General features: G+C 54.2%; 5 protein-coding genes across 5 annotated transcripts; 1 reads left to right on the forward strand and 4 right to left on the reverse strand.

The window, feature by feature from the left end:
* Positions 1-1,001: 1,001 nt before the first annotated feature.
* Positions 1,002-2,419, forward strand: GMORB2_3570 (solute carrier family 25, member 33/36; the record flags this gene model as incomplete). The annotated part of the gene is made up of 3 exons (XM_035465546.1): positions 1,002-1,144; positions 1,223-1,976; positions 2,204-2,419. The coding sequence occupies 3 exons, from the start codon at positions 1,002-1,004 to the stop codon at positions 2,417-2,419; spliced, it is 1,113 nt and encodes a 370-aa protein (XP_035318534.1).
* Positions 2,420-3,214: 795 nt separating this feature from the next.
* On the reverse strand, positions 3,215-3,794 carry GMORB2_3571 (uncharacterized protein; the record flags this gene model as incomplete). Its single annotated transcript, XM_035465547.1, has 2 exons — positions 3,215-3,243; positions 3,341-3,794. The coding sequence occupies 2 exons, from the start codon at positions 3,792-3,794 to the stop codon at positions 3,215-3,217; spliced, it is 483 nt and encodes a 160-aa protein (XP_035318535.1).
* An 826-nt stretch (positions 3,795-4,620) lies between these two features.
* On the reverse strand, positions 4,621-6,288 carry GMORB2_3572 (splicing factor 3A subunit 1; the record flags this gene model as incomplete). Its single annotated transcript, XM_035465548.1, has 1 exon — positions 4,621-6,288. The coding sequence occupies one exon, from the start codon at positions 6,286-6,288 to the stop codon at positions 4,621-4,623; it is 1,668 nt and encodes a 555-aa protein (XP_035318536.1).
* Positions 6,289-6,850: 562 nt separating this feature from the next.
* Positions 6,851-7,837, reverse strand: GMORB2_3573 (VIT family; the record flags this gene model as incomplete). Its single annotated transcript, XM_035465549.1, has 1 exon — positions 6,851-7,837. The coding sequence occupies one exon, from the start codon at positions 7,835-7,837 to the stop codon at positions 6,851-6,853; it is 987 nt and encodes a 328-aa protein (XP_035318537.1).
* Positions 7,838-9,250: 1,413 nt separating this feature from the next.
* GMORB2_3574 (acid phosphatase) lies at positions 9,251-10,596 on the reverse strand (the record flags this gene model as incomplete). The annotated part of the gene is made up of 2 exons (XM_035465550.1): positions 9,251-10,281; positions 10,341-10,596. 2 exons carry the CDS (start codon positions 10,594-10,596, stop codon positions 9,251-9,253), a joined length of 1,287 nt encoding a protein of 428 aa, XP_035318538.1.
* Positions 10,597-11,492: the final 896 nt, after the last annotated feature.

The following is an 11,492-nucleotide window of genomic DNA, read 5'->3' on the forward strand; positions in this document are numbered from 1 at the left end:
GGTGTATATATATGGGATTGTGTCAGGCAGCATTCCTCTTTTTACCTTTCTTTTATCTTTCCTCGTTGCTTTCCCTATAGTTGGCAGGTACATTCTTCTTCTGCACTATTTACTAGAGATTAGGTGGGGGCATAGCGTGGGTATGAGTACTACTAATAATAAATCGTGAAAATAAATCGGATATTACATCATAGTACGATGTATGGGATCGAGGAGTAGATGCCTATGCTGAGAGACCATGAATAAAATTGGGACGAATGAGTTGCTATAGCGAGGGCAGTATTATCATATACGATTTATGGAATAAGAAAGGGCACTCTCTATAAAGAGTGTTATTCTAGAGTAACTTGTACTGGAAAAGCAGGGAAAAAAAGATCATAAAAGATAAGGAAATTTAGAAATGAATAAAAGATATAAAAAGGAAGAAAAAAAGATACGCCAATCGCTGAATGGGAGAATTATAGGAAAAGCCCAACGCGGGGGTCGAACCCGCAACCTTGAGATGGATCTCTTTTTGCTTCGAGAACGAAGACTACTAAGAGTCTCACGCTCTACCGATTGAGCTAGCCGGGCAAACGGCTGTTTATTGATGACAAGGGTGTTTAGTTTCGACTATAAGAGTAACACAAACCATAGCTTGTCAGTATGTCCACTGTATTCGTAGCTACCAGTCAGCGGAGGACCAAAAAAGCTTTAATCATTGTTATTGGCTCTCTTTTTTTGACATATTTATTTTCTACATGTACACAGTTTACCAGAGCACGTCGGAAGCACCCCTAGATAACTTTACGTCCCACATCCATTCTACCAACACCGTTCTTCCTCTCCTCTCCCTCTCCTCTCCCTCTCCTGTTTCTTGGTGGAACTGGCCCAACAACGAAGGTATATCAACGACTCCCGAAACGAGAACGAAGTATTCATCTGACGGCGAGGTATTGTACTTGACAACAAAAAAAAGACCCGACAACCCCCCCTCCCTCTAGCGCACACATACACCAACGATGAGCAGTACACCAAACGACAAGACTGTGCTCGTGCAGTCGCGCGAGACGGGCGACGTGATAGCCGGGGTCAATGATGGGAAGCAAGGACAGACCAAGGCGCTGCCATTTGCCAAGTCATGGGTGCATCTGGTTGCAGGAGGGTACGTTGGCAGTTTGAAGAAGACAAGACACGGTGGTTTGAGGTGCAAGCGGTACTGACCGACGACACTTACGCACAGCATCGGCGGCATGACGGCAGCGACGCTAACGGCTCCCCTGGACGTTCTCAAGACGCGGCTCCAGTCGGACCTGTACCAGGCGCAGGCGCGGGCGGCGGCATCGGCGGCGCACGGCTCGACGGCGAGCATGAACCCGCTGCGGTCGGCGGTGCACCACCTCAACGACACGGTGCAGATCCTGGCGAGCGTGTACCGCAACGAGGGGGGCCGGGCGCTGTTCAAGGGCCTGGGGCCCAACCTGGTGGGCGTGGTGCCGGCCCGCAGCATAAATTTCTACGTGTACCCCAACTCGAAGCGGCTGATGGCTGAATACTGGAACGGCGGTGTTGAGGCGCCGTGGGTGCACCTGGCAGCCGGCGTGGCGGCCGGCGTGGCCACGTCGACGGCCACCAACCCCATCTGGATGGTCAAGACTAGGCTGCAGCTCGACAAGAACGTGGCGGCCGGGTCGGGCGTCGGCGCCCAGGCGCGCCGGTACAGGAACAGCGTCGACTGCGTCCGCCAGATCATCCGGGACGAGGGCATCGCCGGGCTATACCGCGGCATGAGCGCCTCGTACCTCGGCGTCGTCGAGAGCACCATGCAGTGGATGCTGTACGAGCAGATCAAGAGGCAGCTCGCCCTCAGGGAGGATCGCATTGTCGCCTCCGGGAGGGACAAGACCTGGTGGGATCGCTCCGTGGACTGGATGGGCAAGTCCGGTGCTGCTGGCGGTGCCAAGCTCATTGCCGCCGTCATCGCTTATCCCCACGAGGTACCCTAACCCATCCATCACCTTCATCTCTCTTCCTCTCTCTATCTCTCTATGTTTCTTTCTTCTTCTCCCCCCCCCCCCCCCCCAACAGTGGCCAGAAGGAGGCGCTAGAGAACGTCAACGAGATTTCCGAGGGTCAGATGCCTGACTACCTGAAGGACGTGCNATTTGCCCTCCTCCAGTGCAGTTCCTTGTATGGCTGATTTCACGACAACAAAAAAATATAGGTCGCCCGTACTCGTCTACGACAGGTCCCCACCGACGGATCTAGCAAGCCGAAATACACCGGTCTGGTCCAGTGCTTCAAGCTGGTCTGGAAGGAGGAAGGCCTCATGGGTCTGTACGGCGGTCTGACGCCTCATCTGATGAGGACTGTCCCCAGTGCTGCCATCATGTTTGGCATGTACGAGGGTATCCTGCGCTTGTTCAACACGCATGCCTGAGTGCTTCTCCGAAGTACTAGTACCCTGTATAACTTTGGTCTCTACGAACAATTCTCGACAACTCACATAATCCTGTCCTTACGGCGTTTCCTGGACTTGGGGGACTCTTTCTTTTCCCACGTCTTCTCTTTTTTTCTTCTTTTCCCTCTTTATCATGGATCTGTATTATATATCTGTACTATTATTTCATCCACTGACCGACCCCTTACTACCTACGATTGGCTATGAGACGGGGGAGATAGAGATGACGAAAAGGTCAATAGACGGTGTGGCATTTTGTACGATGATACTCGGGGGATATGCATATATAGAGACAAGGGAAAATAATAATAGAAGATCACTCTGATGTTGGCTATGCATGAACCTGTAACTTTTCCGGTACCTTGGCTACTATTCCCTGACCTAGATGCCCGAATTAAAGAAAAAGAGTGGATATTTGCTATGAAGGAAAGAAAAGTGCATACAACTCCTGTAAATGGATTCATCCCGACAGACTCTCGACACCTTACAAGACCCTCATCGAGCCATGGATATAAAGAGCCCATACGCCAGACAGCGAAGAAGAATACATACAGAGAGAGAGAGAAAGAGAGAGAGAAAGAAGAGGAACAAGAAAAGGAACACAGACGACTCTCAAAAGAGTCACAGAGTATATCGTCTGGATGCGGCAGAGGACAGGTCGATCGGGGGTAGGCACGCAGCGTGTTCTGGCTGGCCATGACGACGACGAAGACGACGGCCACCGGATCCCGATATGGCTACCATGATGGGTGGATGGTCGTCTTTATCGCGGCGTCACCAGGCACTTCGATCCCAGTTGGGGTCTATTGACGGGTCAGTACTGCAGGGGATGTAAGGACTTGGGCGATGGGTGCAGAATCTGGAGCAGAGAGAGAGCGAGAGAGAGAGAGAGAAACGTACCCTGAACAAACGCGGCAAGAACCTTGCTGCCCGTCTGAAGAAGAGGGTGACCGACGACAATCTTGAGAAACTTTTCCAGACCAGCCCGGCGACTCTCAATGATGTCGTCGCTGAACCTGTTTGTGAAGACCTTCCCGGGAAGGGGGGGTATGGTGACGCGTGCGCTCTCCCTCTCGAGTATGTCGCGAAAGTACTCAAAATCCGAGTAGCGGCGGCGCACGCTGCTCTGGCGCAGCTTGAAGGCTGGTATGTTCGTGCGGCAGACGATCTCATAGTCGGTGTACATGTGTCTGCCGATTCCGTGGGTGCTCGGCGCGCGCACCTCGATCTCGAGGAAGTTCTCGGGCGGGCCGTAGATTTCGTCAAAGCTCTGCTGGCGCGTGTCCGTCATGGATTGGAGGATCGGTCTGTGCTGCTTGCCGGGGGAGCCGGGAGATCCAGGTGAGGACGTCATTTTCTTCTTTCGTCTCCTTCTTCTTCTTCTTCTTTTCTCTCTCTCCGAGGAGGGATGCCTTTTCTTCTTCTCTTCTTCCTTCCTTGTTCTGCGCAACAGTCTCCTCTTTGCTGGATACGAGAGACGGGGAACGGAAGAAACAACGAGGGAGCCGTTTGTTGTTCGTGGCGGGTGGGGGAGCTGCTGACTAGAAAGCGGCAAGGTATCTGGATTAGAACAGTAACCAAAGTAGCTGACCTATGGCGTGGTAAATATACGGACGAGAGTATATCGTGTGTTGGAGTTGAACGAACAGTTAGCCAAGAAGAGAGAGAGACACACACAGGAAGAAGAAGCCAAGAGTCTTGGGGCTGAGGTCAGTCAATCAATCGCAATCAATGGCAGCAGTGGGGTGCGCCGATGGGAAGCGGGGAGGAGCGACGGGCGAAAGAGTCGAGCCTTCCTCATACGTTGCTCATACCTGCGTTTCCCTATAGTATGTATTACTTAACAGGTAGCTTACTAGTAAAGTGGAATGTTACAACATGTCCATCTTCACCAAATGCCTCACTTTTTGGTTTCCCGTGAATTATCTCATGCGATTACTTCTTTCATTCTTACATAGCCCTTGACATGGCCCTTTTTGTTTTCGAATTATCCCGTATTGTACAGGGACTCGACCCTTGTATACATGCTCTCTCGCCATCCACAAGACCTTCTGCGCTGCACCTTAACAATTTCTCCCAAGAAGAAAACAAACAATCAAACACCAAGCGCCATTATTCCAGGGAGACCGAAATGACAAGAAAAAATAGCGGGGGAAGAAAGGACGAGAAGATGAAGAAAATCACCTCTTATCCCCAAACCTCTGGTGAATAGCCCGAATCTGTTCCTCGACATTATACGACTGCATCTGTCCCGTCTGGCCCTGCCCTTGTCCTTTACCATCCGGGTTGCCATCATAGCTCTGCAGCGCGGCCCTCTTCCGCCTGGCCAGCTCGTCCTCTGTAATGGCCTGTCCGGTCGTGGGGTCGAAGACGTCGCTCCTCTGGCTGGCGAGACGCTTGAGGTTGTTTGCCACATCGGCTCGGGAAATGTTGGATGCTGCGTAGCGGGTGTCGGCTTTGGCTTTCTGTTCTTTCCAGCTGGGATCGAGGAGTTCGACTGTTTCCAAGTTAGCAACGGGGAATCTGTAGGGGATCGAGGGAATGAAGGGAAAGAAAGAGAGAAAGAAAGGGAGAGAGAAGGGTGGGAACCTACTTCGCATATGTTCTTCCAACTCATCCATGGGAATCTGCTGCTTGCAGTTGGGACACAGAGCCATGTGCGTCTGTCTGTTGTTGGCGGCCTTTTGCGCAGCGCGCGGCACGTAATTCTCCCTGATCTTGATGGCCCCAGGGCCCGTGGGCACCGTTGGTGGTACAGGCTGCTGGTACGGCTTCTGCTCTGGCTGCGTGACGGAGATGGGGACAGGCGGCGGCATGGCCTGGGGTGCGTGCGCGGCCATAGGCTGCTGCGGTTGGGCGGGCTGCTGGGGCTGCTGAGCCAGGGGGATGGCGTGGTCCTCGTCTCCGGGCATGGCCTCCTCGATGCGCATGCTGGCGCCGATGGAGGCATTGTTCCTGTCCTCGAGGGAGGCGTACTGCAGCTCGGACAGGCTGGTGGGCGGGGGCAGGTTGACCTCGTTGTCGGCATCGGAGAAGTTGATGGTCTCGACCACGACGAAGTCGCCCCAGTCGATGCGGGCGAATTCCTCCTTGCGCTCCTGGACCTCCGCCTCCCTCTTGTGCCTCTCCTGATCCTGAAACTTGGAGTACTCGGCCCTCTGCCTGGCGCGCCGGAGCACGCGCTGCCTGTCGGCGCCGTCGGCTTCGAGCGCCGCCACCCTCTCCTCCTGCAGCTTACCGCCTTCGCCACCCAGGCCGCCGGCCCGCAGCAGGCCCGTGTACTGGTCCACCGTATGCTGGAAGAAGTTGTGGAGTGTGTGGTTCGGGATGAGGAACTGGAACTGCGGGTTGCCCGCCTCGCGTTGCGCGAGCTGCGTCATGAACTGCCGCCCGTTCTTGGCCACGAACAGCGCTGTCAGACGCATCACGTCCAGGTCCTTTTGATTGATGCGCGGCATGCGCGCCGAGAACTCAAAGTCTGCCGGCTTAGGCGGTCCCTTGGGCTTCTCAGCTTCCGCCGCATCGCCGCCGCCCCCTGCCGCCGCGGGTCGGCCTGCCGCGACCGCCGTGCCCCTGCCCGCTCGTATCTCGCTCAGTCGCCACTGGTAAAAGGCATGGTATGCGTCCGTGCTGCTGAGGAAGCTGAACTTCGGGTTCGAACTCTCCCTGTCGCGGATCCTGTCCTCGAAGACCGCTCCGTTGCGCGCCACATAGCCCGCCGTCTTCTCGAGCACGTTGCGAATCTCTCGCGGCGGCAGGACCACGCCCGCCGGCGGCTTGAGCGCGTCGAGGGTCGAGGTGCCGTCACCGTTTGTCGGAGTCGACGATGCTTCTGCTTCTGCTGCCATGGCTACTGGATGGATGGCCGGCAGATGGGGAGGCTGATGGTGTTGCGAGTTGAACGAGCAAGGCCTGTCGATGCTTTTCGCGTCTGGCTTGACTGGGGAAATTTCACAATCGCTTCTCCAGCCACATCTCGCAAAACGCCACACTTTGACTTGCGCCACAAATGGACATAGCCACTGCTTGGAAGTTACACTAGTCTGTATTTGGAACACAGGCACATGTGTACTTGGAACAGATGAGAAGGCAGGTTGTTTTAACACACGCCCCTGGCTAGATCGATCTTGGGTGTATTTTTCTCTCTCTCACGATCATATCCTCTATATCCTCTGGTTTTTAGTATCAGATGAGATATGGACGTTTGGGATGGAGTACTGTAGATGGAGGCATCCGCAGTCTTCCACAACGTGGTTTTACATGCATGCCTCGCATACAAGAAGCAGTATAGATGAGAAGAAATTATCAATCTGTTGCCCTTGAAAAAACAGAGTGAGACCAAGACCGGAAGCTCGATATTTGTAATAAAGTAAGAGATATGCCATGAAAGTGATGAGAACCAAAAAAGATTCAAGGCCCAACCGGCAGCGGCGGACCCTCATGTCCCGCACCCTCAGCGAGATTGACACACAGCACCGCCGCACCGGCGGCCATACTTCCCAAGATGAGCATCATGAAGCCCTCCCACAGACCCTGGCGCCATCTCATAGCATAGCTGGCCTTTCTCAACCGTCCCCGGTACTCCTCGCCGCCGTCGCCGAGTAGCCAGCTCTTGCCGAAGCCAAACAGGAACAGGGCAGCCAGACAGAGGGCTGCGCTCCACCACAGGGCACTCCCGATGGTGGACATGAAGAGGTAGGGCAGGAGGGGAATAAGGCCGCCGACAGAATAGCCTAGGGCTATAGACAAACCGGAAGTGAGGGGGCTGAGGGCGACGTTGTCGGCTGGCTCGTCGTCCTCCTTGCCGCGAGGGCGCTGCGGGCGGTCCCGTCGTTGCCTGTGCAAGGCGAGGGCCTGGGAAGCCTGTGATGTGCCCTGCCTCTGGCGCAGGGTGCTGATGATGTGTAGGACCAGGTCGGAGGGCAGGTCGAGTGGGGCGAGGTGGTTCTCAACGGCGTCGTTGGTGGCAGAGTTGTCGACAGAGACACCGGTGTACATGACCTTGTCGTCTTGAAAGAGGACGCTGCTGCTCTGGCTGTCAAGAGAGCCGAGTGAGCCTCGCCTGCCGCCAGTCGGCCAGGAGGGCTTGTTGACAGCCGGCAGCATCCCGCGGGCTTCCTCCTCGTCGACGTCGCTACCGATGCTGCTTCCGTGGCGGCTATTGCCATTCGTCTGGGCCTTTGCAGCGTCCAGAGCCGACAGGTAGCCGCCTATTCCCATGCTTATGCTGCCGGCACATAGCTCCGCCAGTCCGGCGTAGATGACTGTGTCGGTGCGGCCGAGGCTGCTGAGCCCCGCTGTCAGGGCGAACGGGACGGTCAGGCCATCGGAGAAACCGAGGGTGTAGTCGGCAAGGAAGAGGGCCAGGAGCTTGTTTTGGCGAGGATATGAGGTCATTGTGGGCTTTCTATCGCCGCTTTCTTTCTTCTAATCCCTAGGCTTTTGGGGTTGGTGTAAAGATCGAGAAGCTGTTGGTATAAAAAGAGGGAAGCACAGAGATGACGAGTCTTCACACCGTTGAATGCTGTAGAGTTGGAACGACGAAGACCAAAAAAAGAGACCATATGCTTAACTAAGGTCTAGAATATGTTTTTCAGATAAAAAATGAAGAAGAGGGCTTTTCCCTCACAACCATCAACTCTAATCGGGGCCCTACAAACCCATGAATATTGTCCACGAGAGGCACGTGGGCAACTCAATGAACACAGGATCTACCATGTACTCGTAGTGAAGCAATATCATTTGACTTCTAGCATTGTTATATGTACTTATGGCATTACTACGATTACTCTCGAAGTACCCATCTCTTCTCCGAAACTAAAGAGAGTTGTCAAGAAGAGCAAGAGATGCTTCCCTGATCCTCGCCATCCTATTTGCCCACTGCATTAAACACGCCTTTGAGAAAGAGGTACGAGTATGGCCCGTGTATAATTTCTTACTTGGCAGTCGTATGCATATGCTACGAGTGGCCAGTCCCACCCGGATACTTCGACCGGGAACAAGCGGTGCCATCTCCTAGTGACTTGAATCGGAGATGGATCATGGGTAACTCGGCTTTAATGTCCCGGCAACTTCGCTTGGTATTATCCACTCTCCCCTCCCTTGGCATGTCCGTAGTGGCCGAGGGGAAACGGGGAGACGGCCAGCAACTTGTAGGAAAAGAACCCTGCATACAACGGTTGCCAAATTAAGTAGGTGACTCTGCACACGTGTGTACTATCTAGAAGGAGGTCTTCTCCTTTCAATAGCGTTCATCTTGCCGTCTTGTCCGTCAAGTTTTCAGGAGGGATTTCATCACATGTGCCTTTGGATGCACGGTTATTCACATACTATGCTGGCATGTGTAGAGCGAAACTACCACAACCCGAATTGAATCGGCGAGTTTCTAGTCAACTACGTAAACAGTAGCTTAGGCTTACGAGTACGAGTCTGCGATGGACTCGATTCACAACCCGGTAATTACCTGGAATCGCGGGGAACTGACTCCGCGGGTATCCGTATATGCATCTACGAGTACGAGTTATATTATACACGTAATACTAACCACATGCATGTATGTAGCATCCACTTGACTCCATGGAGAAGGAGGAGAGTTCCCAAGGAAGAAAAGGAGGGCATGATCAGCACAGAAAAAAAAAAGATTTGAAAGATTTTTATTGAAATGGTAAAAAACGAAACGCGCAAAGCGATCAAGCTTGAGCTCGAGTATTTCTCGTACCAGGACCAGTCAATTCAATTGGACAAGTCAACCTCTCTCAGCACGCAACTCAACAAGAATCCAGATGGCATGTCGTGTAACCTTGACGGTAATCACTCCACAGGCTCGTAGCCCTTGGGGGGGTTGAGGCCGTCGGGAATCTCAATAGTATCCTGGTAGTAGGCGGGGGCATCGCTGTGTTCCCACCTCTTGACGATGGAGGGGAGGATGGTGCGACCGTGGAAGCTGCCGTGGCTGAGGGCGAGGTTAGGCTTGGGGTAGCGATGGTTGCCGCCGTCGGTGTTCCAGAAACCGGCGTACGACGAGTTCCAGAAGTGAGAGTCGAAGTCGTTGTTGCGGCGCCACTCACGCAGCCTGTCGCCCGTCTTCTCGGCAACGAACTTGAAGACGTTGGCGCCCACGTCCCAGCGACCCAGGGTGTGCAGGTCCCAATTGGCCTCGACGGTGGCAATCTCCGAGTAGTGGGAATAGAAGGTGTCGTCCTGGGTGCCGACGAGGCGACGGGGCACGGCATCGCCCAGAAGGACGGCATGGATGCGGTTGCGGATCTCGTGAGTCTCGTTCTCATCCCAGGTGACGAGCAGCAGTGTGTCCTGCATGAATTTGTCGTCGTTGAGGAGGGGCTCGACAAAGCTGCGCGCCCACTCCCCCGCCACCGTGACCGACGTGTCGTGCCCGTCCGACGTCATGTTGGGCGTGATGAACGCCCACTGCGGCAGCCTGTCGGCCTCGAGGTCCTGGTGGAACAGCGAGCGCGACCGGTCAACCATGGAGATGTTCTTGATCTGCGACAGGCGTCGCTCGCTCTGAGCCACGCTGTCGTACAGGATCGCCGGGTTGTGCTTGCGTACGTAGTCGTTGGCCCCGTTCTCCTGGTTTTTGTACTCGTTGCCCTCGAAGCCGGAGTAGGGCATGTCCTCCTGGTAGTGCGCCCAGCTGATGCCCTTGTCCTCCAAGAGGTCGATCACCGTCGACACGTTGGCGTCGAACCGGTTAAAGTCGTCGTTCTGCATGCCAAAATGATCGCCCGACACGCTGGCTGCGTAGTTGGGCTCCGAAGGATGCGTCACGGCATGGTAGCTGGTCAGCGTGATGCCCTTGCTGGCGAGCCAAGAGAAGTTGGCTGTGCACTGTCAGCCGATCCAACGTCATGAGAGACAGAGAAAATGAGGAAACACTCACCATCACCAGCAGCCTTGTCGTAGTCCTCGTTCTCGAAGTAGACAACTATGAAGCGCTGAAAGGCCTTGCCCCTAACATGACTGGTAGGGCTGCTCGTCTTGGCCGTGGCAGCGGCGGCGGCAACATCAGCAGAGGCTGAGGCAGTGTAGGCAGTCGCCCACTCTTTTACAGACGTAGGCTCCGGCTCTGGCTTGCACAGGCCGGTCGACACCAGACTGGCGAGGGCAAAGCAGCTGAGACCGCGAACGATGATCATGTTTGTCTGTTATGTCCTGAGAGGAGAACTTGACCGAGTGAGGAGGTTGAGGGAAGCAGAACAGCAACCGCCAAGGTGACAGAAGACAGAGACAGTTTTATACCCGCTGATCAAAGGATCATCACTCAAGGTGGGAGTATTATAACTCAGTAACATTACTCAGACTTATAGATCCGTGCCCCGTCTTTTCCTCTCCTCGTCGACGCATGTGGTCAATCACTCAATCACTCACTGTTCTTGCTACTAATGGTTATTGCTTTCGTAGTATTACTATCGACTCGGAGCTTGTACAGTAATACCAAGTTGGTGTGTAGACCTTCTCTGTCCAATGCGAAGGAACTTATTACCACCTTTTTCCACTTCTCGGAACTGTGTACCCGAACAACAGCAAGCTTTAGGAATGTCCCATTGTTGCGCCAGCCGAACAGGGCGGCGCCATTGGTACCATCTGTGGGAAGAAGGAAGTGAAGGAAGAAGGCACTAAACAATCTGAATTCCTAAATTAGAATGCGAATGCGTCGATGCATGCACGTGCTCCTTCTGGTTGGAGGAGATTCCGTGGGAAGAGAAAGGCTTATAAGCCCCCCCCCTCGGCATTGTGATACTCCATAAGAGGGGCCGTAGTGCCGACCGAGCCGGTTGAACTATCCGAGGCCTTCTTTGTTTGGTGGGAAGAGGGAGATCCTTGGTTCCTGGCAGCCTTTCTTCTTCGTATTGCGGAGTAGGTCTCATCACGGACTACCCCGTCTCACTATCACCGTGGTCGTGCTTCTTCGTTTGCAGCTCGTTTGTTCCGTTCCGTTTTACTATAGATTGGCCCTGATAGTACCTGGGACAGGACATCGGGGTCCTGCGCTGCCGGACCAAGAAACATTCGTGCTTTTAATTCAATGATC

The sequence above is a fragment of the Geosmithia morbida genome (genome assembly GCF_012550715.1).
Source record: "Geosmithia morbida isolate 1262 chromosome Unknown scaffold_19, whole genome shotgun sequence".
NCBI lineage: Eukaryota > Fungi > Ascomycota > Sordariomycetes > Hypocreales > Bionectriaceae > Geosmithia > Geosmithia morbida.